The sequence below is a fragment of the Brassica napus genome, chromosome A9 (assembly GCF_020379485.1).
Source record: "Brassica napus cultivar Da-Ae chromosome A9, Da-Ae, whole genome shotgun sequence".
In the NCBI taxonomy this organism is placed as follows: Eukaryota; Viridiplantae; Streptophyta; class Magnoliopsida; order Brassicales; family Brassicaceae; genus Brassica; species Brassica napus.
In genome coordinates, this window is record NC_063442.1 from 5,430,012 (window position 1) to 5,456,081 (window position 26,070).

Sequence of the window (26,070 nt, forward strand, 5' to 3'; positions counted from 1 at the left end):
TATGTATGTTGTGTTATTATGTTACTGATCATATAATTGATTTGTTGTTGTAATTCTTTTCAAACAAAATTATGTTATTTGTAACTGTGCTTCTTAAATTATATAATTTATTATGTTTACGTGGGTTCCAAATACAAAGAAAATAGAATAATCCCGAAACTAACCCTGGGAATAAAAAAATAGGAGAGAAAAAAAAGAACAAAACTGAAAATAACGGAGGAAAATAAAGGAGAAAATGGACAATACACAAAATACGTGACGTAATTTGATTACACATAAAGTCAATAGCTAAAGGTAGAGTCACCGACCACCGACCTACCTTTCTTCCTCCACTAATACCATACCGTATACCGTATTACAAAATTGGATACATTCATACATATGCCTCGCCGTTTGTAGAATATTTTTCACCATATGCTATTTTCTTATTACAACATTTGTATTCTCATGTTTTATATGCAACATTGTATACACCTGATATAAGATTTTAGTTGATAATCGGAAAGGTAAGCCGTATTGGTCATGATTATGTCTACATAGCTTCTGATGTCTATCCGGACAGGATGTCAAGGTATCTTTCGTATAAATTTATCAGAATCTAATTAAAATATTTAGTATACAGACAGAAACATTATGTTAGTTATTCGTACCAGGGTGTATTCGTGGACAAAAATATCATAGTAGAAGAGTTTCAGCGTGGGGATGGTAAAATATTTATTAGAGAAGAGACGAATAATAATTATATTGATATGCGCATGTCATCTCCACCACCTATTCTCCCGCCTATCCTCTTATAAAGTTTCTGCTCCATAAAAAAACAATTAACACAGAAGATACAGCTTTCATCATCGCCCCAATATTCATTTATTTATTTATTTTATATTTTTGAGCTGATACTATAACTACAAAACGAATCCACGACCACCAAGACAAGTTTATCTGCTAAATCCAACTAAACACAACTATCTTCTCTCTTTACTTTTTTCTTTTTCTTTTGTCGGTGAATTTGGAATTTTCTCACCGCCATATCACCATAATAACACCTGCAACCTCTCTCTCCCCCCCGACATATTTATTCTCTATCATCGTCTCTCTCTTCAGCAAATCGGTCAAATTCTCAAAACCCACCTCAAAAGTCTCTCTCTTTGGAGGGTTTACGAATTAAGATCCTCCATGGACGGCGGCGGAGCAGCTGACGTGGCAGTCGCCATGACAACGAGGAAGAGAGAGAGACCTTACAAGGGCATAAGGATGAGGAAGTGGGGAAAATGGGTTGCGGAGATTCGAGAGCCTAACAAGCGGACAAGGCTATGGCTCGGCTCTTACTCCACTCCTGAGGCGGCGGCGCGAGCCTACGACACGGCGGTTTTCTACCTCAGAGGACCAACGGCGAGGCTCAACTTCCCTGAGTTTCTTACCGGAGAGAAATTCTCCGAGGAGGACATGTCGGGCGATACGATTAGGAAAAAAGCGACGGAGGTTGGTGCTCAGGTAGACGCTTTGGGCACGGCGGTGCTAAATAGCCGCCACCGTGTGTTTGGTCAGAACGGAGAGAGTGATGATAGTAATAAGAATTTTCATCGGAGTTATCGAAACGGTGAGTTGGAAGAAGATGATAAGAGTTTGAAGAGTGGCGGCTGGTTATTGGAACGGGTTGACTTGAATAAGGTACCCGACCCGGAAAGCTCCGATGACGACTGGGAAAGCAAATAAAAAATTTGAAATATATTTTGGAGCGGTGGCTGCTGCTAAACGCACGCCTCGGCCTACCTCTGTGGAAATCATTAGCACCGGTTATGTTTTTTTTTTTTTTTTTTTGCATTATCTACAAATTTTAGTTTTTTAGTTATTATTTTTTGCATAATTTTGTCTTTTATTACGGTGCGGTTTATGGAATTTTAGGCTATTGCTTAATAATGCAAAATGTATATTATCTCACTCATTAATAATTAATGAAAGTCGCCCTATTGTTAAATTATATTATACTACTAGTAATTGTCTTTTCTAAAAAATAACACAAGTTGAAAACAAGACTTTTTCCTAATGTATTTGTTAATATTTTTGTATACAAGTGATTCATAAAGTATAGTGGTATTTTTCTTTCCTGAATAATCCGGAGGTAATCCGGACCTTAGATCCAACTAATCTTCATAGACTGGGGTGATACCAAGATATGGCGTAACCTATCTTTTCAACGGAAATTGAACTAAAAATACAATAGAATCGCACGCTAAAACACTAGCTCAATGCACTGTGTATAACGGTGCTTTCTTAGATGCCAACTCTTTTGTTATAGTGAAGTGTAGGAGATTGTTTTTTTTTGCTAAAATGTAAATATCATAAATGAATAAAAGATAGTACAAGAGTTATCTTAGGTTTGAACCCATCTTGGCAAAAAGAAATAAAAAACAAGATGGGACACTAATTTTCCTACCAAAAGAACTAGATTATGACAGCCACATGACCATTAGAGAATCGAAGTTTTTCCTATGTCTCCTTGCAGAGATGATATTACGCACTTCTCTGTCGATGGCTCTGAACACAGTTGCAGGGGGAAGAGAAATTTGATTGTGGATCAAATTATTCCTCTGCTTCCATAAGAAGTAAACTGTTGTATGGGTCGCCAGCTTCCTTAGCAGAGTTAATCTTGCTGATGAAGCGGCTCTGATCCAAGACAGTAGCTCCGCCCAGTTTGTTAACATCGTTGGAGCGGGTTGACACCTTCTGAAGATGCAGTGCCATATATCGCGGCTGTACGGGCAAGAAAGTAGCAGATGATCCCTAGTTTCTTCCGAGTTTGAGCAGCAAGGGCAAAGAGGAGAGATTGGGAGGCCCCAAGATGCTAGTCTAGCTCTCGTTGGTAGTCTGTCGTAGTTCGCGATCCACATGGTGAAGCTCTGTTTCGGAATCGCTCTTTTGAACCAAACGACATCCGCCCACTGCTTGATCTCTTGTCTTGGTCTTAGGGGATTGTTAGAAGGATTAAATCGAAAGGATGGGATATCAAGTTGAATAATAAAAACGGGACAAAGTGTGACCTACATGCTTATCATATAAAAGCAACTTGACATACTCTATCTCTATTAATTACGTCCAGATTTTTTGTTTCTGTTAATTTATAGTCATTTATATACATACGCGATGCATATATGGATAAGATTTTGGGTCGACGGGGACTTGGGTGTGTTTTGTCTTTTGTCTTCTGCGCCATTTCTCTTTGTTCTGTGGGCACCATTTAGATTTTTTATGCTGTCTTTTTCAAGTTATATTATTATAAATAATTATCATTGCTGCTTTATTTTTGAGATATAGTATGTTTTAAACAAATTTGCTTTATCTTGTATATATCGGAGTTTTGAAAATTTCCTTAACCAAACGTCATATTCATATATATAAATACAGGGGCCAATGAAAAGTATGTTGTAGCATGTATTATCGTATATGTATTGTATTTTTCATTTTCTTTTCATACTTCCTATTCAGATCGTGCTAGGAGTCTTAGTTATGCTAACGCTTCTTGGGGAAAAATACATTGACATTTCTCGCATGGTTTATATTAGTACGTCTATTATTTATGTTTGTTATTATTAAACATGAAGGAAATTAGAAAGCGACCAAAATCAGAAAGAGTGCAGCTTACAATTCACAAGAAGTAGGTAAATAAACTTTTTAGAAATTGGGTTATTTCAATAGCTATCTTCTAGGCTCTGTGTTTATGTATGTATGCATATATGTTCTGCAAGAGTTTTTAATCTTTCGGTAATTTAATCATACAACAAAAGCTAAACCCGAGAGTAAAAACATCCTTAGAATCAAAAATTCATAAATAATCCCATACCTCTGAGCAAAGCTGTTATGTCAAATATTCAATCCATCCCTAGAAGATCATCTTCTTTCCCCCTGAAGAAGAGAGTAACCATACCGGAATTACTAGGTGAAAAACCAAAATACTGTTCTTTCTTAAGTGAAAAAAGTTAATCACCTTTATACTTGTGTATGTGTGTGAGATTGAAACTTCATTATATACAAAGAGCACCCACATCTGGCGCATTTGTTTCAACTTCATTCGATGTTCCTCTCCTTGGATTCTTTCTCCCCTTCTTTGACTCCATTGTTTGGCTCCTGTTACATTCAGTTATGAAGAAATACAAATCTTTAGTTATGTCTTGCGATTGTTTTTATAGAACTGAATCAAGAAACTTACACTAACAGTTTAACAGAGGATCTCCCAGTTGCTGTTCCGCAGCAGGACTTGTATTTCTTCTTAGAACCACATGGACATGCCTTATTCCTTGGGATCTTTTACAGTTTTACGCAATCAAAAATTTCAAATCAGCATTCAGCAATTCTCATGGTTTAAGCAAGCAAAAACGAACCTTCTCATCGTTCTGTAAGCTGCACTTGGCAAGGACTGTCTCTATGTTACTGCAGCTAGATGACTCCTCCTCATTGGTAGCCTCATTGCTTTCCATTGTACTGTCACTCGCTTCCTTCCCATTAGTGATCTCTGCTGCATTTTCAGTCAAAGACTCCATTCCTTGCTCTGCTATCAAAAACTCTATCGCAGCATCCACATCACCATTTACTTGTACTAGAACCTAAAAGGCAGTGTTAATCCCGATAAGAGAGGACTAATAATCATATCTTTTTCACAAATTAACCAAGCAATCGGCTTATATCACCTGTTCAGCTTTCTCAGCATTGTCACAACAACTACCAGACATGACTACTTTAACAGCCCCAGCATCCACATCACACTTATCACTTCTGGTTTTCGACTTGCTCTCCGTGGCTTTCGCTTGTTTAGATGCTGCCGATACTTTAGCATCAGCCTTTCACAAAAGCTGGAATCTATTAGAACAGTGCAACCAAAGCATCTAAACCCATAAACACACCGAGATAAAAGCTTAGCCTAAAACCTCTATAACAACAGGCCTAGCTGGTCCTCCACAAGCATCTTCCTTGGAACGCACACTATTATAATGTTCCCCATCGTGGTAAGACCTAAACAAGGGAGTATAATTAAACCATCTCCATCCTCCATCAAACAGAATCAAGAACTTACAGATGGATCATGCGGGTTCTTGCATCATCAAAGTTTCGTATATACCAACGAGGTGACATACTCTGCAAACAAATAGAAGAATCCTCAACCATAAGAGCATGATTAACCCCGGTCTATTAGCCGGGGTTTAAAATTCATGATTTGATATTTTTATTTAATATTTTTTGACTAAAAAGACAGTTTTTATATCTCTTATTTAAAAGACGATTTTTAAATTTTATTAGTTAAAATCAAAGAAAAGCTAAGCTAAGAACTGTATTTACTCAGAATCCCAGTTAAGAGACTGGGGTTAATCATCGTCTGAGTATGATTCTCATCTCACATAGCAAATAGAGAGAATAACAATCATTATTATTACTATTATTATTATTACCCTGTGGATACATATGTTACTACGAGTGACAAGAGAAGCTGCTTGCAACTCCATGTTCCCAGCCCAAGTCCCATCATCGTCCATTGTTTTACAGTAATCCTCAAAAGGAACATCGTCTTCAATAAAAGGCTCAAACATTTCACGATTCTTCTATTAAAAAATTCCATTAGCCATATAATACATTTGCAGGATCGCCTAAGAGCATGTGTAATCCGGAGTTCTTAGGATGGAGTTCTTAGTGGAAGTTAAGAATCTAAGAACTCCGGGTTAATCATGGTCTAAGAATCTAATGGTGGGACACTTACCACTATGTACTGTACAACCATGCTACGGTACTTGCTATGTTCATCCTCGTTGCCTTCTAACTGATCTGCAAGTGACCTGCGAAGACGAATTCAATCTAACAATTTGATGAATTCGTCTTCAAAGATAATCGAAGAGACGATGAGTAGCAGAGACGGACCTGAAGAAGCAATTACCGTCGGCGGTGACTTGGATGATCTTAAGCCCCAAGGCGTCGAGCTGAGCACGGAACTGAGAGAGATCACAATCCTTTCCTTCCTTCTTCTTCTTCTTATTCTCCACCTAATCAATCCAATCACCAATTACATACCTCCGGATCCAAAACAGTAGCAGAAGAAGAAGAGGAATCTAATGAATAAAGAGGAGAGATGCACCTGACGCGGTTGTTTCTTAGGCTTAGATGATTTTTGCTGCTTAGCTTTTGCCATTTTTGTTTCCGTTTCTTCTTCTCAGTCGGATAGCTTCGGCGGCGTAATAACACTAAGTATTCGTCGCCGTCGAACAAAATAATACTTGGGCCAACAGAGCTCATAACAAAACGGTCCACTGGCCCAATTTCTTTTTTTTGTCACGAGTCCATTGGCCCAATAAATCTCAAAAATCTAGCTCAGTAATTTTTTTTATATCCTATCGGTTAATCCGGTTGGCTCGAGAAGGAACTTGCTAAAAAACATATTAGCTGTCAAATGGTGTTCAAAAAAAAAAAATAGCTGTCAAATAATAATAATTTAGTTCCCACAGAAAATTGAACCCATAACTGATGTGAATGTACACCAAGCTCCAAAAAATGAGACTTACATAATAGGACACAATCTGACTTTTGTTTACATTAAAAGACACATTGTCTCTTTTACACACTTTCTTTAGACAGCTGTCTTTTTCTAGACATAAATAACCTTGTTTTTTGTGTAAGGGGGAGTGTGTTTCTTTTAAGTAGACTACCGTAAAGTGAAGAAGTAGAAACTAAGTTTGTCTTTAGTTACAATAAATGATTAAGGTTAAAAGAAAAAAGTAACTGTATGGGAAAAAGTGAATTGTTTAGGGACGTTAGATCTATTTATATGCATAAGATCTAAGGCTGAGAATATAGTCTAAATATTTGGAGATGTGTTTGGTAATGGGTGGAGTTCGTGGTGGACAAAAAGAAGATGGTCGGATTGGGGTTCTCAGGTGTATTGTGGATGGGACTCTTGTGGTTTGTGTGATTGTTGTGGTGGTCAGATATGTTGTGGATGGGACTCTTGTGGTTAGGGGGAGTGTTGTTGTGGTCGGGAGTGTTGTCGTCAAGGCTCTGGTGGTCAGTGTGTGAATGGATGCCGATGTTGGCTTTAGTTTGGTGACAATGCTAGTGTGATCTTGTAGGCTTTAGTCTGGGTGGAGGTAGTGTTGTACGGCATATTAGCTAATGATATGGGAGTGGCTTCCAAGTGATTCTTCTTCCTCACATACTCAGTTCGTGGAATTAAAGTACATGAATAGACATAAGCTGAAAGGCACATTGAGAACAAAACAAAAGGTGTCTATTAGGTGTATCATGTGTGGCGACATGAGACGGGTTGCTAAGGTTGTTGTGGTTGGGTGAGTTGTGGTCGGGTAAGTCATGGTTAGGCGTCAGCTGTTCGGCAGCTTTATGGTCAAAGGTTATGTGGATGAACGATGTGTGGTCGGGCGATGTGTGGACGGGGATTGTGTGGTTGTGCGACGAGCAGTGGTCAGACAAGTTGTGAAGTGGTGAGAATCAAGGATAGGTGGCGAGGGAATGTCGGAGTTGAGGAATAAAGGATAAAACTTTTCTACAGATTTAAACAGAAGAACATAGAGTTGAGGTTTATATCGAGAACTCAGACAAAACTAAACCACCACTTCCTCCTCCTCACGTCCTCCACCACTGTATCCATATCCACCACCATAGCATCCACCATCACGGCATCCACAACCACCTCCTCCTCCTCACGTCTTCTACCTCTGTATCTACATCCGCCACCACGACATCTACCATCGCGGCATCCACCACCACAATCAGACAAGAAACTAACTTTTCATATATGAATCAGTTGGGAAGAGTCTCACGGGAAGACGGTGGTCTACGGCGTCCTCTGCAGAATCTGAAAAAAGAGAAATCGTTAACGGTGGCTGTGGGTGGAAGATGAAGGAACAACGGCGGCGGAGACAGAGTACGAAACGGAACTCACCTTCCATGGCGGGTTTTTCTCAATCAACGGTGGCTGGTGGTTAATGACGAAATCGACTATCGCCGGAGAGGATCTGATTTTTTAGAAACTTGATTACGGTTTGGCGAAGGTTTGAGTTTCTAGATCTACAAGAAATCGGGGGAGAGATAAAACTAGGGTTTGTCTCTTGAAATCTACAAAATCAAAAAGAAAAAAGAGATCGATTCTTTCAAAATTCAAGTAAAAAATATGTGAAAATATATTATTTGTTTTATTGTTACTAGTTAGGAAATCCAATTGTTCTGGTTATAGAATTCATGAAACCCACTTTCACTAAGAAGCGAGGGTTAAGCTAGACATTTCACTAAGAGAAAGTGTCCACCAAGACCAAAGTGTCTTAAAGTGTAATTCATAAGATGAATTATGTCTGTGGGCGTAAATATCTCCCAAAAAATTGACATTATTAGACTACCAAAGAGAAAACGGGTATTTAAATACTGAATTTACTCAAATTTGCCAAAAAATACATAAACTCTTTATTAACCTAAATAAATAACAAACTTATGTTGACCGACCCCTTTAGGTATGAGTTAGTCAACATTAATTAACGTTAAGCAGCCGTTTAGTGTTATAATCAATTTCATCTCTTCTCCCTCTTATCTCCTTCACCTTAGAACCCTAATCTCTGCAATTTAGTTCTCCTCGATTCCATTACTACTTTTATTCATGTATTTGTATTAGAAGAGAAATTGGTGTGCTTCACTTCATTATTGTCCGATAGAGGCTCTTCCTATGTATTGTATTCTCTTTTTTCACTACATATGTGACGTGCTTTCAATCTTATTCAATCACAAGTTACAAAAAAAGTGTTATATAAAAAAGTGTTATTACAAGTGATAATAAAACCAACACAACAACACATAGATAGAAGAGATTAATACAAGAGGTAGACAATGGCCAACACAGTGATAAAAGAGATTAATCCAAGACCATTTGTTCAAGAAAAAAAAAAGATTAATCCAAGACCTATTTTCCACTTCCTCATCAGAATTTTGGTCCAAATAACCTCTTCACGTCCAAGAACAAATTGGACAGTCCAAGATCATTTCATGGTAAAACCCAGTTGCTTTTGAAAGGAAAGTTCTGAGCTGGAGCTTGAGATTTGCGACCCGGTCAGTCCAAAACAAAATTGGACAGTCCAAGACATATTTTCCACTCCCACATATACACTTTGAAGGGAAACCTCTCTTTCCAAAATCTTGTTTTAAAAGTTACTCGAATTCATCTCTTTCATGTTTGAAATAGGAGAGGGAATGTTTGGAGACTTGATTTCATGCTCTGATATGAAGAAAGGGAGAGGAGAGAGGGATGAAATCGACTAGGTTAGTGTTCTTACGGTTTCAATTTGGGGATTTAAGAGAAAAGAATTCTAATTTTAAAACAACTACGTTTATGTCGACGTTAACAATAAACGGCCGTTTAACACTAATTAATGTTGACTAAACTCATAGCTAAAATTGCTTAGTCAACATAAGTTTGTTATTTTTTTAGGTTAATGAAGAGTTCATGTTTTTTTTGGCAAATTTGTGTAAGTTCAGTATTTAAATGCCCGTTTTCTCGATTACCAAGTGGAAGAATTATATTACTTAAGAATCTAATCCAATGGTGTTACAACACCTTCGTTCATAAGAATCTTAAAAAAAAAAAAAAAACCATGTGTTAATAGTTAATACACACAAAACTGTTAATCTTGATTGTTATATTAGTAGAACTAGGCTCCTGTGTATTACATAAAGTGGTACTAAGACAATTAAACTAATCTAAGTTCTATAATCATGTAAATACATGTCAAAAATTAAATAAAAACTATTAAAGTAAACGCAACTTGTTTGTGCATGTACTCTCAACATCCTTGGTTTAATAATTTTATTTGCGACACCACCATGTGTACAAACATGTGCATAGATTCGGAAAAGGATCCCTCAAAAACTACGTCTACCAAAGAAAGAAGAAGAAGAAGAGAGTAAGAGATGGAAGATTTGGTGGTGAAGTCAACGAGCATTGTGCGTCCCAGAAACATTGCTAACCAATCAATATCAGATCGTGTGAAGAAGATCAATCTGACTCCATGGGATCTCTTGCGTCTTAGTTTTTGTTATCCTCAAAGAGGTCTCTTCTTTCACAAACCTGACGATTTAGATATTGATACAATCCTCTCAAAGCTAAAAACTTCACTCTCTATTGCTCTCAATCACTTTTACCCTTTGGCTGGTCGTCTTGTCAAAGAAGTCAACGAAGAGGATCACACTGTCTCCTATTTCATCAGCTGCTGCGATGATGGTTCCGGTTCGGGTGGCGTAAAGTTCATTCATGCTGCAGCTAAAACACTCGCCAACAGTGATCTGGTTAAGTCCGGTTTTGTCGATGGATTGCTTGGTTCTTTCTTTTTCCCTGCGACAGGAATCAAGAACTATCAAGGTGTGTCAAACCCTTTACTTATGGTGCAAGTAACTGAATTAAAAGATGGCATTTTCATCAGTTATGGCTATAATCATACCGTTGCTGATGGCAACTCGATTTGGAAATTCATCAATGCATGGTCAGAGATTTGCTCCAAGGGTTCTGGATCTGTCCCCATGGATCTTTGTCTCAAAGGTTGGTTTCTTGATCGTATCGAATATCCAATCCGAGTTCAAGATCCTGAAATAGAACAGCCTAGTAAGGATGCTTCAACAACATCAAACATGTTACAAGAGATTGTGTTTCGTCTTACAAAGGAGAATGTGTTAAAACTGAAAGCTAAAGCTAACGATGAAGTTGTGTCCAAAGAAGATGGAGAGATCTCTTCGTTTCAAGCGGTTTTAGGACATATATGGCGTTCAAGGGTCAAACACGGTGGCATGAGCCGAGAAGAAGGCACACATTGTAGAGTACCAATAGACATGAGACAGAGGCTAAACCCAAAGCTAAAAGAAAACTGTTTCGGGAACTTGGTTCATACCGGAGTAGTAACCGTTAAAGTTGGGGAGATGCTGGACCATGGGTTAGGCTGGTTGGCTCAGAAGATAAACAAAGTGGTTAGGTCACAAACCAATGAAAATGTTAAAGCATTTGGAGAGAATTGGGTCAAGAATGTTGAGATTCCGGTTTCGGTTAGCGCCACTCTGCTTGTTACTAGTTGTCCCTGGTTTAATGTGTATGGAAACGATTTTGGGTGGGGTAAACCGATTGGTTTACGTTCTGGACCGCCACTTAGCAATGGGAAACTAGTAGTTGTTCAAGGGGTGGAAGAAGGAGGTCTTGAATTTCAAGCTTGTTTTCCTTGTCAAGTAGTTGTAAAACTATTATGTGATGCCGAGTTTCTGGAGTATGTGGACATTGCTTCATGATTTATGTCAGCGATTTACACGATTGAGGTGTTTTTTTTTGTCTTTCGATTTTAGAGACTCTGTATGGGAAAGATTATGAAAACTAATATTTTGTTTTAATGTTTTTATTCAATATTCTTACCAAACAAAATAACATATTAGATTGTTGACCAATCTTGTTTTCCATGCAAAAAGCCATTGAACACCAAACTAAAAAGTGATAGAAAAGGAAAATCAGTAATTTATTATTCAATTATAATTTTATTTATTTAATTAGAATGTGTGAAAAAATAAATATCAATACAATACTAAAAGGGGAATATGAGCCTCAGTTAGGCCATCCACGTCAGCCATTAAAATCAGCCAATAAGAGATCATGTTACTGCCACATCATCTTTGTCGAAACTGATATTTCATGTTGGGTTCTCTTTACATTTTAAAACAGCCCAATTGAGCCCAAGTAGCCTTCTAAAAACCATAGAATTGTTCTTCCCCGAGTATCCCACTTCATCGTCACCGATCGAAATCGCTGCGTCGTTTCGGTAACCTACGGTTCATCAATTTGTTATGCCATTAAAGTTCCTTAAATGGTTTCTCTTCTGTAACGTCGAACTCCACCAATCTTTCTCATTAGACCCTTTCTTTACAGTTACAGTTGTGACCCATGCAACCGTTCCGAGTCCCTGACTTTTACCTTATATAAATCCTTTCTTTGATACCCTGATCCTCGCAAAATCGGCCAATCTCTTCGTTGTCTTCTTAAATTTCCTTTCAGTCGTATATATTGACAAGAGACAGTTGAAATTATGAAGAATAAACGACAGACTAGATGAATTGGTCGGGGAAAAGAATCCGAAGGATGCTGGGATGCTGGCGTCTATGGTGTCGTATGCAATTGGGCCGGTTTTTCTTCCCTAGCTTGAGAGTGAATCACTGTGTCAGTCTGAGGACGACGAATAGGAAGAAGATGATGAAGCCGTTCTACCGTCATCTAACTTCTCCAATCAAATCCTAGGCAGTGAGACATGAGTGATCAAATGTCTCAAAGCAGCTATTCAAAGAAGTCTTTGAGGTAAACATTGTTTAATTTGGTAGAAGAAGAATCGTAAGAATGATGTGGCCTAATTTTAGAGTGTATTTGTTATGCTCTTTTACATCTCTTTTGGACTTGATTGTCTAATATTATGTGTACAGAAAATCTCACAAGTGAAGGTTGGAAGAGGAACTGGTGGTTCAGAGAATCAGAGCGCGTTAACCAAAAAAAGCTTTATTTTAACTGAACTGGAAGTAAGTAGAACTTAAGAATGTTTCTTTTATTAATTCTCTTTATTTTGCGATGTCTCTGAGACAGGATAAACTCAAAAATGTTTGGAAAGGTCAAACAATGGAATAGAAGACATGTGTAAAGACCAATGTAACTGGCCCAGCAACGGTATGGTTCTTCACCAAACACAATATAAGAGTAAAGCTAAATCCAACAAGTTCCATTGTTTTTCATGGTCTCTAAGATTCATAATCATTGTGGATATAAGCTTTGAAGCCAAAAAAGACAGTACAAATGAGACTAACGCGACTGGTTTATTTCCAAAACTTATTATCATGATGTTAACTTAACATTTTCTTTTTGCCAATGCCAACCATACCAGAAGCTCAAGTGGGATTTGCCGTTCTAGCTTACCATCTCTTTTTCAGAGTGATTTACATGTCAAAGCAACACTCTGAGCTACACAAACATAAATAGAAGACTGAAGATTAGGAAATTTGGAGTTGCGATTAAAAGAAAATTAGAAATCAGGCTCCTATTTGGTATGTTCCATTACATTAACGGAGAAAGCTGCGCTGGTGTCAATTTCTCACGGAGATTCTTACAGCAAGGGCAAGAAATAAAGAAGGCGATCAGAAGTCTCGCAAGCTCTTTTGGTAAGTTTACTTTGCGGCTGTTGAATATTGAATCAAGGTATTTTTGTAACATAGATCTTCTTACTGATTAACAAATGCTCTTTTATTTTCTTTCCTAGGCTACTAATCATTTAACGAATATTGTCTGTGACAGCAAGCAAGGTAATCACGCTAATTGTATGCATCTGTGCTGTGCATTATCTGGTTATTAATGTGGAGTAAAAAGTCTTTATATTCCTTAGCTGGTGTCCTCAGGAGTTGAAAAACCAAAGTCTTATGCAACTCCAGCTGGTGTTTTTTTTTTTGGAATTGGGCTTGAACAGCTTGAGCTAATGTGCAAAGTTTAGAACATTGCTTCTCTTTAGCTATATGGAGTATGGAGACGAGCAAGCAAGTGCTATCAAAGTAAAAACCTTCAACAAAGAAGGCAATTCATATCTCAGTAGAAAGATGAAGTCTGGTCAGATGAAAAAAGTGATGATGAGATAAGTATATGACCTTCCTATGATGTCCTCTAAGGTCTCGGCTGTATCTCTTCTGTCATAAGCATATCAACAAAAACCAATGGCCATCATCTAGCTCTCAGGAACAATGGAGGAGTTAGTTTCCACAGTTAGTTTCCTGCAATGTGGCGGTCACACATATCGTTTGGACTTGACATAGCTTAAGAGAGCAATAATAGAGTTTTCATGAATTATTCATATGTTTTTCCTATTTTTTGTTTTATGTTGCCTTAATATCTTAGTTAGTTAAAAATTTTAAATATAAAGGAAGTCTGTTAAGATAAAGGATATACTCCTTTTAGTATTAGTCCGCTTATAATGTTTGTTCCCTCTATATTTTTAAAATTATCTTTTCAAAAAAAAATTTTGGTTCATACACTATAATTCTTTGTATCTAATAAGAAAACTGTTTATCCATAATTGTATTTCTTTTGATAGAAGTCCTACACCAAATAAGATATAAAATTATTTATTGTAATGTTACCAAAATCATATTAGAACAAATTTACAAAAACATCTACACATTCTAAAAAAAAATCAAAGTACGAATAAATAATTTTTCTACATTTAAAATATTGGTCACTAATATATATATATATTTTTTTTTTTTGATCAAGGTCACTAATATATAATAGGACGTTTAACACGCTTCCAATTAATATTATTTTAAAAAATAATATTTTCACTATTTAACAATGAACTATCAAACAAATCTTAAGTGGTTTCAGTTCTGAAACAGTTATCAATAATTGATTTTAAAAATTAACATAAATCAATAATAATAAATTCAAGTGCATTATTGAACAAATATATTTGGAAAAATTTGGAAAATACATTTAGATGAGATTATATTTTGAAAACTACACTTTTTTTTTAACTACACTTACTAATAAGTGAAATAAAAAAAAGACTATATTGTCCAAATTTAATGTTTATATTATCTAATATCTAACTTGATATTTTAATGTAAAACAGGAAAACGTATTAAAAATTAAAACAAATTTACCAACAATCTTTATTTTTAATACTCTTGATATAAAATAGAAAATTAGCTCCACCAACTACTTGATGATCAACCAGAGCCTTATTCTTAGAACAGAAGTACATCAACTTTTAAAAGACAAAAAAATTCGAACACGTTACCCATTCACTTAATGAGCTTATTTTCTAACCTGGTGACTGTTTTATTGTTTTCATATACGACTTACATACATGAAACATTCCAAACAAATTGCTATTCTTTTATTCAACAAAAAACAATCCAGACAATATTTTTTGGAATCAAAGAGTGTGTATAATGTATTCTCCTCTCTTTTTTACAATTTTTTCCTTACTTGGAAAATTCTGCTAAAATAAATTTATGTGAGCTTTGTTGGCATGGAACACACATACGAACTCTTGCAAATATTTTTTATGTTTTTTACCATTCTTAAAATGTTTGAATTTATCTGGTTTATGATGTGAAAAAGATGAACTGCTAAAATGAAGATTCAACCAATTTTTTTTCTGACACAAAAACACCAAATGATAACAACTTCACCAAGAAATAACAACAAAGGTCACATAAAATCCTTACAAAATAATAATCATGGAATATAATAACCAAAGTATTCTATTAATTATAAGAATTTGTAATTGCTAATAAAATTAGGACAAAAATGTCTTATTGCAAACAAGGAAGTGTAGTTTTCAAAAAAAAAGAAAAAATAGATTTATTTTTCAAAATTTAAATCATAAATAGGGTATTTTCAAATTATGATTTGTTGTGATATGAAATTTTGATCCCTAAAATGTTTCAAATCTTAAAAAAAAGTAAAGTTTGCAAAACATATTAAAAGAAAAATTACTCAAACTACCTTCCTAATTTTACTGTGATTGTCATGTTACTCTTTTTCATTTCATATAATAGAAACTTATTTGACATTAATATAATTATGTGCAGCAGTAAATAAAATTTTTAAAACCTTTTTTTCGTCAACAAAATTTTAAAACCTTTTTTTCTTCAACAAAATTTTAAAACTTAATTTCCTCATTTATACCAAAATTAGTATCAAGGCAAAAATAATAATTTTTAAATGATAAATAAATATAATTATTCTAAAATTAAGATGATAATTTACATATGAAAAAATATGATAAAATAATAAATTTAAAAGTAAATTATCCGCGCGTAGCGTGGAAAACGATCTAGTTTTATTAGAATCTGCAGGGTGTGGCACGGTAGTTGTTCAATTATACATATGTTTAGTATACGTATATATGTTTCTATAATTACGAAATATTCTCTGTGAAATGGTGGAAACATTATCAATTTATCAGTGTCAGAGCATCTCCAATGTTCACCTCTATAATTTTCTCTAAAATAGAGATCTCTATTATAGAAGTAAAAATGCTCCAATGTATGCCTCTATAATAGAGTTTCTCTATTTTAGAGAAAAATATAGAGGAAAGTTACTTTTTGCCTCTATATTTAGAGGTGAAAATATCATATCTCTATATTTTCCTCTATAAATAGAGGAACTCTATTATAGAGGCATACATTGGAGCATTTTCACCTCTATAATAGAGTTTCTCTATTTTAAGGGAAAATATAGAGATAGAAATAGAGGTGGGTTGGAGATGGTCTCAGATATAACCAAATACCATGTGATTTCCCGGATTAAGTTCATAAACAGCAGAAACAAAACAATTTAAAACCACCGACAAAATAAATAACAATTACCACAAAGCTGAATACATATAGATATCACTCGAATAATAATAATACCGCGGGCCATAATTAATTTAAACAAACGTAACTAATCACGGTTTACTACACAACACATCGAAATCGAACGGGAACTACAAACAGAGTCTGTGATTTGAAAATTACGAAAATGCCACGTGGTTTCTTCTATCTCCGGCACCGAGTGATGGAGGAGCAGCCTCGACTGTAGGGATGCACCTGACCTCTAGCTCTGAAGCAGTTGTGAGTGTAGTACGATCTTCCAGATCTGGGAGGACACGGGACTCGGTTCGCCGACAGTGCGCCGTAAGAGATGTAGTATCTCCTCCTCTTCCAGTACAATGACCGTCGATCCGCGACATCTTCAAAGCTTTCTCCTCCGTCCATGATGTCGAATGCGTCGCCGTGAGAGATCGGCCAGTCGAATCCGTCGCCTAGAAGAATCATGGATGGATTCTCGGGGAGAGATTCAGATCTCTGGAGTGAAATGAAGAGAAGAGAGAGAGCGATGAGGAGAGTAAGAGGCGGAGCAGCTGCCATGGCGATGCTGGAGAGGGAAGCGAAGAAGAAGAAGAGGAAGAAAGTTAATAATAGAAGAAGAGAGTAGTAATTAGCAACTCACATGCGAAGAGGTGATTGGGTTTTGATTAATGCGCCATTTATGGACCTCGAGCTACGTGAGGGTTTTATGGGTGTAGAAGAATTAGTTAAGAGATGTGAGATTAGTTGTGAACCGTTGGATCATTGTTCTGATTTATTGAGTGATTAATGGGTTGGGTTTTCCTTATGATTTACAATTGTGAGCTATTCTCGGTGTAATGGGCTTTGCAATAATACTTTCCAAGCTAATCTAATATCGCATCCATTCCTAAAAGATGTATGTTTTGGAAAAAAAAATTGTTTAAAAAAGGTACATTTTTTACTTTTTCAATGTATGATTTTATGAAAAATTGTAAGTTTCAAAAAAAATTAATGATGTTTATTGAATTTCTATTTGTTTAAAGTTATGGAAAATTGTTATTCACAAAAAACAATGCATATTTAATGAGTTTTCTTAATATATGTGAAAAGTTTAGAATATGCATCTTTTAAAAACAGAGGGAGTATATTTTTTCTGAAAATAGAATGACATTTTTTTATTTTTTTTAACACAAAGAGAATAACATATAATTTTTTTTTTTTTGAAACACAAAGAGAATAACATATATAGCATGTAATTTGTCCCAAAAAAAGAAAAATATTGCATGTAAAAGATAGTGTTGACGAAAACCACTTGTAAAGATAGTAATCCTCACAAAAATGAGAAAAGACCATGATCAATCCACTAGTCAATCAATCAATTTATTTGATAATGTTATCAAACTAAATATAAATTAATTAGGACATTTCCAATAGAACTGCAAAACACTATTTTAGTGTAATTTTTGCATCAAATCATCTCTAATTGAACTGCAAAAATCACACTACTTTAGTGCAACACTAAAATTTGACACCAAATTTTGTGTGACACTATTCACCACACTAAAACACTATTCATCTCACTAAAACACTATTCACTTATTTTATTACTAAAACATACAATTAAATAAATGATAAATAAAAAACTTAATACATATAATATTATAAAATAGTTTTAGTGTGAAATTTAGTGTTATGGTTGGAGAAGATTTTTGTTCTAGTGTTGAAATTACATTAAAATAGTGTGGTTTTGACATTAAAATGGTGTTAGTGGTAGGAGATACTCTTAGAGAGGAAACATTGAAGATCTTTAGTGATAAGGAATGTTTCTCTTGTTAGCTTGACAAGAACTCAATGCTTGTAATGAACATTTAGATTTCACTAGTAGATCAAGAATACATATACATATTTAGCATATTAATAAAACACACACACACACAAGGCTGAAAGCTGAAAAACATCTATTATTTATGCAGTTCTTTCATTACAAAGATACGATGATATACCAACGTTGAGTTGATCTAGTGGTAAAGGGGTTGCGGCTGTAATTTCCACCACTTGGGTTCAACTTACGGTGGAAGAGACTATTTACAATGCTTGGGTTCCCGGCAAAAAGGTGAAAAACACCTTTTTCTTAGACCAAAAAAAAAAAGATACGATGATAGTAGTTACCTAATTTACAACTCACTCCAAAACCATGGAGAGCCAGACATTAAAACGTCACAAACACGTACTTTATCTTTTTTTTTTTTGAAACACTCACGTACTTGATCTAAACATGAAAATAGAAGTAAAAAGACTATCATAGTTCCAATTTTTTTTATAAATTAATTTCACCCTCCATATAGTCGTTTGTTTCTCGATCGGACATCAATATAATATTACTAAAATTTTAAATCATCATCATCTAAGAATATGTGCTTTGCCTACCATCTGATGAGCAGTCCCCATTGATCCACACCCTTTCATAACCACTCCTCCGCCGTTAACCACCGCTTGCTCCTCGAGCGACTGCACTTGTTTCTTTAGAAACTTCACATAATGAATAGCCTCGTCGAGCATAGAAGCTGTATCCATCTTGGTTCCACCAGGAACAAGCCGTTGCAAAATCCGAATCCTCTCGCTTATCCTCTCCCTCCGGTGCCGAGCAGCAACACTCTGTGGATCTTTAGAGATCCTAACGTTCCTCCTCTTAGGTGGCTTTACCGCCTCGGGATCTATATGAATTGGTTGCATCATGGCTATTCGAAAGATCATCTCTCGCATCGCTGCCATGTTATCGGTGTTGCTAATATTGTGTCTTTTGTCGTGTAAAATGGAAGAGTAAGCTGGGCTAGCGTGTAAACCAGAACCATACCGGAAACCGGGTTCGTGGGTCATTGAGTCAGAGTGGTTATGGTTTGAGTTGAACAGAAAAGGGTAGGTGTTGTTGTTGTGGTCGATGAGAGAGGGATTAGTGTTATAGAACTCAGGAAGATTCTCCATGTGCTGCATCATCATGTTCATTATGTCAGAATCCATGGAAAGAGAGATGGAGAAGCTGTTGAAAATTGAAATGGGTATGGAGAGAAACTGAGTAAAGCTTACAAAAATGAAATTTAGGTTTTTTTTTCTGTTATATGATTGATGATGAGAGAAAGAGATGGTATGTGTGAGAAATGGCAATGGTACTACTGCCCAATCAGAACTCAAGTATGTTATCACAACAGGAAGTGGGAGGATTTATATAGCAATTTCTGGCCCATCCCATTCTTTTAAATCTTATATATATATATATATATATATAATAAATCTAATGGACATTTTCATATTTTCAACTCTCAATATATATATATATTTTTTTTTTATCAAATATATATATATATGATATAATATATATAAAATAATGCTTAATTAGTTTTTGGACACGTTCGAAAAGAAATCATGATGATTTTATACGAAATAAGCTATTTTTTTTTGTCTAAAAATAAGCTAAGACCATGATCAGTGATCAATAAGGTTTTTTAGGATGAAATTTTTAGTGTAATATTAGATACATTTCTTAGATTTTAATTAAAAAAATAAAATATGTTTCGTAAATAAGAAATATAAAAGACATATTTTATCCAGAAAGTGTCAAATCATGCTTAAAAAACTTCAAATGAGTCTCCTCCATTAATCATTGGTAAGAGAAGCTTAAGGAAAAACGTGTGTACATAAAGTACATGTAGGAGTTACCGAGTTACTATAACGGGAATTGTTGCGTAACTTAGCTTCCATGGGGAGTGACTACAACTAGCCAACTAGGTACGTATCTAACATCGACTGGGTCTAGTTACGCTACAAACTAACAAGGTGCATGAACAGCTCTAACCAGTACAACAGACGGGGATTCCATTTTCCACCATTTTTACCCCCCACATCCACGGGAGATAGGTCAGAATCCAGGAAGCACTATCTTATATTTTTCTGGTTAAATATATATTCACACATTCATCTGGGTGCCCTTTGTATATATACTTAGTTAATTACAACGAAAATGATTAACATGATAATATAGTTTTTTTGTGTAACACATGATAATATAGTACTCCATTTCATTAATTATATGTATAACAAGTCGTGTAGTTACTACATAATGGATCATGATTAATCGGATCGCAATTGACATCGAACCTTAACGCAAGGCACGGTTCTCGAAACCGATCAGAGGACAACTTGAATCTTTTTATTTATTTAATTTTACCCTTTCTTTTGTTTCATAAACGCCTATTTTATTTAGTTTGTTGCCTACCGCCACCCACTTTCCTCTCTGGCATGCTTTTCAGTTTGTATGAAATTTGTCAAGTCTTTGTTTTTAATGCTTATTAACCAAATAATTTAATTTATGATGAAATTGAAAAAAATAAGAATCATCATCTGCCTCGTCTGAGGAACCGATATCATTCCCAACAAAGAGGAGGAATATAAATAATACCGATCTGCAATCAGGGTCGGTTTTGAGATTTAGAGGATTGTAGGCAGGTTTTAAAAAAATTTAGCTAAAATTTTTTTTTGGTAAATTTAGGGACCTAAAATTTTTTTAAGAATTTTTTTCTATGTAATTTTTTTAAAAATTTTTAGGACCTAAAACCAATGTTTCGTTAGACTTTATCCATGACCGGCCCTGTCTGTAATGGCAAAGTAGAAAAAGTCATATTTTTTTTTTCCTTTCATAAGTTTTATCTTTTATAGTATAAATTTATTTATCAACCGTATAATCTTCATATGTATATGTATATTATTTTTCCCTTCATTTACTTGGTAAAATTGTAATGGAATTTTCACAAATGGCTAATTCTAGATGAATCATGAAATAGCATTTCAGTTGCAACTGGATAGAAAGAGAGAATTGTGGACAATTTGAATATTTCACTGTTCCAAGTGCACCATTGTCTTATAATACCGACAACTCTAATTAAGTTCATCGAAGCACATATCCATCGCATAGTTTTAGGATGGGCACCACTAACTAAGTAAATCACAATAACATATTTTAATATTGGAAACAAATAAAATATCTTATTTGTTTATTTAAAACAGTTTGGTACGATACGAAAACTGAGATAGTTTGCCTCCCAAGGCAAGGTATCAATACAATCGTGTTCATGTCCCAAGCATCATTTATGCTCCTTGCTCCACTAACAGCCCAATTTATATTAATGATTAATTTAAATCAATCCAATTATTTTCACACAATCTTGTAGACATTTAACACGTTAATTCCATAGAAAATACATTGTTGTTTGGTTATTGATCTAAAAAGAAAAGGAAAAAGAAAGATTGTCCCACGTGAGATATCCCACAAAGGTCCCAACATCACCACATAGAGTCTCTGATCATTACTATATCCTTTGAGATTAGATTTATATAGACATTTTCTTATAATATCTTCTTGGGCAAGTGCACTGTATTCTTCTGACACATTTCTATCGTCTTACCTTTTCTTAATTCTTTTGTTTTCTCTTTGGAATACTGAAAATTTGAGATTCTTTTTTGTTTTTAATATATTTTCTTCAATGCATTTTCCTTCTTCTCTATCTCTCTTTTTTAATTTCGGATGAATTCTCATGTTCTCTGTGACAAGATAAAGTTCATGCACCCTTCTTTGTTAATATGGTCATGTTACATCATACATATTTTATATCAAATACATGGAAACAGAAACGTGATGCACAAATTAAGACGGGAACAAATAAATATTCGAAATATTGTCGAATTAACGGCATTGTAAAGGTAACAATATACTAGTAGGAACCAGCTAAATTTTACACGATTAGAGGTAGTTTAAAAAATGTGTCGAGATGCAAACAAAAGTCAAAATCTAGAACACTGAAGACTGGTAGGAACTAGGAACATCCTAAAACGAAAATGTGATGTACCTATTTAAGTAATTTGCACCAAAAAAGCAGTAAAGTTTGGGGAAAGAATGGGGACAAGCAAAAAAAAGTTGGTTGATAAAGATTTGAGATTTTATATAATATTATGCTTTAAAATGGGTAGGTGGTGGGAATGCGGATCCCAATTTCATTTAATTTCGTTTTATATAGTTTTGTTATTCATTTCGCTATTTTGTGTTTTTTTGTTGATTTTGGTATTTTGGTGCATTCTTTGACTCCCTTGCACCTACGTCTCTTTGTGCTATGTTAAATGTACTCGTCTCTATTTTGGCCGGTGCACCTCACATGACATATATATGAAAAACAAAAAGGGATAAAGATAATATATCTATTCTTATATGAATATATGAATATGTCTTACTTTTCGTGTATAGATTTGATAATGATCATATGTGTTATAACTAATATGCATCCATATACTCATGATCATAAATATAATTGGATTACGTATGCATATTATTTTTTTGGTTTTTGGTAAGCAGACAAAATATATCAATGATAAAAAAAAAGTGGTTACATTATATCTAAAATTTACAAAATGAAGATGATCTTGAACTTATAATATATGATGAATATTGTCGCAAATGAAAAACACATTAGCCATGTTTACACAATTACACTACACATAATTCTACGTAATAATTTCTGGTTATATATTTGTTACGGTTCAGTTGTTGTTCTACTTAATAGTTAATAGTAGAGCTGCAGTAACAATTCTATTTTAGATATAGTTTACAGAAAAGATTGCAGTTTATGATTTCTTGACAATTAGATACTTTTTTTGTTTCGAGTTCATTATCTTCTATTTATAGCTGTTAAGTGTTAGTCATTTACCTGATTTCGTTGTACATAAGAGGTAAGTTTTTTTTTTGCTTAACTGTAAATATCATAAAACGATTTAAGAGTTTTGCAAAGCATGAGCTTTCCCAAGCTGTTGAAACCTTGACAAGAACAGAGAAACAACAAGGGTGAAGAGGTAAGATTTTGAAAATTGAAGATGCCACGATATGACAATCGCGGTTGAAGATTTATATATTCTTCAATGTGTCACGTAGCTTCTTTTCACGGCCAATGTTATTTAGGCTCACTGTGTTTATTAAAAAGGTAATCTCTGTCGGATAGTACTGTTATACTAAATACTTGTATGGTTACATTTGGACTAGTTGTTTTTCAAAAAGAAGAATCCAAGGTTCGTTAGGGAAGTTTCCCCATTTCCCTACATAATTACGATTATTCAACCCCATGTGAAACAATTCATATTCCAAAACCAAATGTATAGATTACCTTTACAAAAGAAAATAAATCCAAATCTCGTTTTCCCACAACTCCAAGTATTCCAAAGCTACAATACTATCCAATCTAATCCTCATTACACCCACCACATGTATAAGTAATCTATATAGATTTATGCGTTACATATCTAATTGCATTCACATTAACTATACAATACATGCACAATAATTAAATCGACATGAGCAGCAGCGACGAAGACGAAGGGTTTCCTAGAGGATATCTCATTCTTCGACCAGAAGAGCTCAGGCCACTAGAGCTTCTCCGTCTGTTATTCTCCAACGATATCGAGAAACCAAGATTAGTAAATAGCTCTGAAACCAAAGAACCAAGTTTCCGACGTCGATGGCTTATCTTTGTCTCTCTTGTCCTCCTCAAGCTTCTTCAATTCCTCTCAGAGCCTTTAGCTCTCTTTGGCTCCGCCTTGGAATTCTCCTTGAATTTCCTCTCCGATAACTCCTTCTCCCGTTTCTTCCTCCGAGGTCTTAACTATAGTTCATTTATTTTCTACTTATAAATTATTACAAAAAATATTTGCGACGAGTAAATTGGTTACATGTCCTCTATACATTATACCCTAGATTCAATTTTCTTAAAAATGCGGGAATCTACATATGTATTTAGATCATTTTGAAAATATACGCAGGGGAAGTGGTAATGCCGAAAACGACGTCAGAGAATTACCTATCATTCATTGGACATTTAGACAGGAGAATAAGTTTAGACAAGACCAAAAGTCGTGAAGATGGAGATTTATACTATGCTGCATTGTCCATCATGTCTTCAAAGCTTGCCTATGAAAACTCGGCTCGTATTAAATATGTCGTTGAAAACCACTGGCATATGAAGTACTTAGGCCTCGATGACTATTGGAACGGTATGCATTAATTCATTAAAACAAAATAACTTATTCACGTTAATTAATTTGATCATATGTTGGTATTTTGAAATTTTTTCCAGAGTATCAAGAAAAGGAAACAACACAAGCTTTTATGATGTCTACTGATCAAGAGAAAACGGTTGTGGTTGCGTTTAGAGGCACAGAGCCATTTAACTCCGAAGATTGGTGTTCAGATTTCGACATTACATGGTACGAGCTCCCAAACATTGGGAGGATCCATGGTGGTTTTATGAAAGCTCTAGGGCTTCAAAACAATTGCAGTTGGCCAAAGAAACCTCTTCCAAACCCTAATCGACTGTCCCCTCTAGCTTACTACTCTATAAGAGATTCCTTGAAAGCTTTGATAGCTCATGACGAACAAACTAAATTTGTTCTGACTGGTCATAGCTTAGGAGGAGCTCTCGCCATATTGTTCACGGCTGTGCTAGTGATTCATGATGAGACCGAGTTGTTGGAGAGGCTTCAAGGTGTTTATACTTATGGACAACCTAGGGTTGGAGATTCAACGTTTGGTGAATTTATGGAGAAGAAATTAGAAGAAAATGATGTAAAGTACTATAGATTTGTTTATAATAACGACATTGTTCCGAGATTGCCGTACGATGACAAAGATTTGATGTTCAAACACTTTGGTACTTGTATCTACTACGACCGGCACTATCAACCAAAGGTATATTATTGACCATATCATACTTCATTATTTTATTGGTAATACATGATATCTCTGATTTTTCAAATAATGTTATATAGATTTTGAGAGATGATCAATCGGACGAGAACTATTTCTCGTTGTGGGGGATTATAAAGAGGATGCACAATGCGGTGTTAGAGTTTATAAGAAGCTTCACGATTACGAGGGAGAAAGGGTCGGAGTTTGAAGAAGGATGGTTGTTGAAACTTGCTAGGGCTTTGGGGATTATACTCCCCGGGATATCGAATCATACACCTCAAGATTATGTGAATGTCACAAGATTAAGCCCTTCTTTTGTTTTTCAAATTCATAGAGATGTGGCCATAACATAGAAGGGTTTTGAATTTTGCGTGTGTGTTGTAATTTGTAATAATTTATCGAGATTGTGACAACCTATAACTCCGTAGTTGTGTCATGTGTAATGTCACTGTAGACTTGGTTGGTCGCAGTTGCAAGTATATATGTGAATAAACAAAATCGAGAGGAACTCATGTAGATAATCAAAATATATATGGTGCACATTTGTGAATAAACAAAATACTAGAAGCTTGTAAATAAGTGAAATATCTGGTAAACATGCGAAATCACCAAAAAGTGTGATATGTAAATAATAACCAAAAGTATTAGAAATAGAATCATCATGGGATATCTCACTAATTGAAAAGTGATTTAAAAAGAAAAAGTAAAAGAAAATGATGAAAATTTCTCACTAGAAATTCTCATTTGAGGACTTTCAAGAATCTCATGAAAACCTCAATAGGTAATTATCTTTCATTTATTGGTTTGTTGTTTTTAGATTAAATTTAAAAGTTAAAATACTATATATTTTTTTTGTATAAATACTCTTTAAGAATATCTTACATTCTTACTAATAAGGATGCTCTTTTAGTCTTTACTTGTGTAAA

At 34.9% G+C, this 26,070-nt stretch overlaps 6 protein-coding genes across 13 annotated transcripts; 3 read left to right on the forward strand and 3 right to left on the reverse strand.

Annotated features, from left to right (window-relative positions):
• The first annotated feature begins 779 nt into the window (after positions 1-779).
• On the forward strand, positions 780-1,978 carry LOC111200896 (ethylene-responsive transcription factor ERF010-like). The gene has a single exon (XM_022692380.2). It carries the CDS (start codon positions 1,174-1,176, stop codon positions 1,711-1,713), a length of 540 nt encoding a protein of 179 aa, XP_022548101.1. The 5' UTR covers positions 780-1,173; the 3' UTR covers positions 1,714-1,978.
• Positions 1,979-3,657: 1,679 nt separating this feature from the next.
• On the reverse strand, positions 3,658-6,250 carry LOC106366301 (OVARIAN TUMOR DOMAIN-containing deubiquitinating enzyme 7). 5 transcript variants are annotated; one of them, XR_007316163.1, is made up of 12 exons: positions 6,116-6,250; positions 5,902-6,023; positions 5,744-5,819; positions 5,439-5,588; positions 5,066-5,127; positions 4,920-5,004; positions 4,683-4,832; positions 4,377-4,598; positions 4,205-4,299; positions 3,991-4,122; positions 3,839-3,900; positions 3,658-3,736 (listed from the first exon to the last, which is right to left on the reverse strand). XR_007316163.1 is itself a non-coding variant. In XM_013805892.3 (11 exons), exons 1-10 carry the CDS (start codon positions 6,167-6,169, stop codon positions 4,020-4,022), a joined length of 1,116 nt encoding a protein of 371 aa, XP_013661346.1. In that variant the 5' UTR covers positions 6,170-6,250; the 3' UTR covers positions 3,658-3,900; positions 3,983-4,019. The 5 variants fall into 5 exon arrangements, 3 of the variants coding, with proteins under 3 accessions (XP_013661346.1, XP_048595489.1, XP_013661344.1); XR_001273620.3 differs by having other exon boundaries at positions 3,983-4,122; XM_013805892.3 differs by having other exon boundaries at positions 3,658-3,900; positions 3,983-4,122; positions 5,439-5,585.
• Positions 6,251-9,741: 3,491 nt separating this feature from the next.
• LOC106364166 (protein ENHANCED PSEUDOMONAS SUSCEPTIBILITY 1-like) lies at positions 9,742-14,099 on the forward strand. 4 transcript variants are annotated; one of them, XM_048739533.1, is made up of 5 exons: positions 9,742-12,352; positions 12,475-12,712; positions 12,927-13,200; positions 13,299-13,341; positions 13,422-14,099. In XM_048739533.1, the coding sequence occupies exon 1, from the start codon at positions 9,943-9,945 to the stop codon at positions 11,299-11,301; it is 1,359 nt and encodes a 452-aa protein (XP_048595490.1). In that variant the 5' UTR covers positions 9,742-9,942; the 3' UTR covers positions 11,302-12,352; positions 12,475-12,712; positions 12,927-13,200; positions 13,299-13,341; positions 13,422-14,099. The 4 variants fall into 4 exon arrangements, with proteins under 4 accessions (XP_048595490.1, XP_048595492.1, XP_048595493.1 ...); XM_048739535.1 differs by having other exon boundaries at positions 13,435-14,099; XM_048739536.1 differs by having other exon boundaries at positions 12,475-12,567; positions 12,657-12,712; positions 13,299-14,099.
• Positions 14,100-16,371: 2,272 nt separating this feature from the next.
• Positions 16,372-17,119, reverse strand: LOC106364165 (protein RALF-like 34). Its single transcript, XM_013803792.3, has one exon. The coding sequence runs from the start codon at positions 16,945-16,947 to the stop codon at positions 16,576-16,578; it is 372 nt and encodes a 123-aa protein (XP_013659246.1). The 5' UTR covers positions 16,948-17,119; the 3' UTR covers positions 16,372-16,575.
• A 1,206-nt stretch (positions 17,120-18,325) lies between these two features.
• Positions 18,326-19,556, reverse strand: LOC106364164 (transcription factor HEC1). Its single transcript, XM_022691690.2, has one exon. It carries the CDS (start codon positions 19,384-19,386, stop codon positions 18,769-18,771), a length of 618 nt encoding a protein of 205 aa, XP_022547411.1. The 5' UTR covers positions 19,387-19,556; the 3' UTR covers positions 18,326-18,768.
• Positions 19,557-19,737: 181 nt separating this feature from the next.
• On the forward strand, positions 19,738-25,654 carry LOC111200488 (triacylglycerol lipase OBL1). The gene is made up of 4 exons (XM_022691689.2): positions 19,738-24,055; positions 24,220-24,450; positions 24,534-25,144; positions 25,225-25,654. Exons 1-4 carry the CDS (start codon positions 23,755-23,757, stop codon positions 25,495-25,497), a joined length of 1,416 nt encoding a protein of 471 aa, XP_022547410.1. The 5' UTR covers positions 19,738-23,754; the 3' UTR covers positions 25,498-25,654.
• The last annotated feature ends 416 nt before the right edge of the window (positions 25,655-26,070 follow it).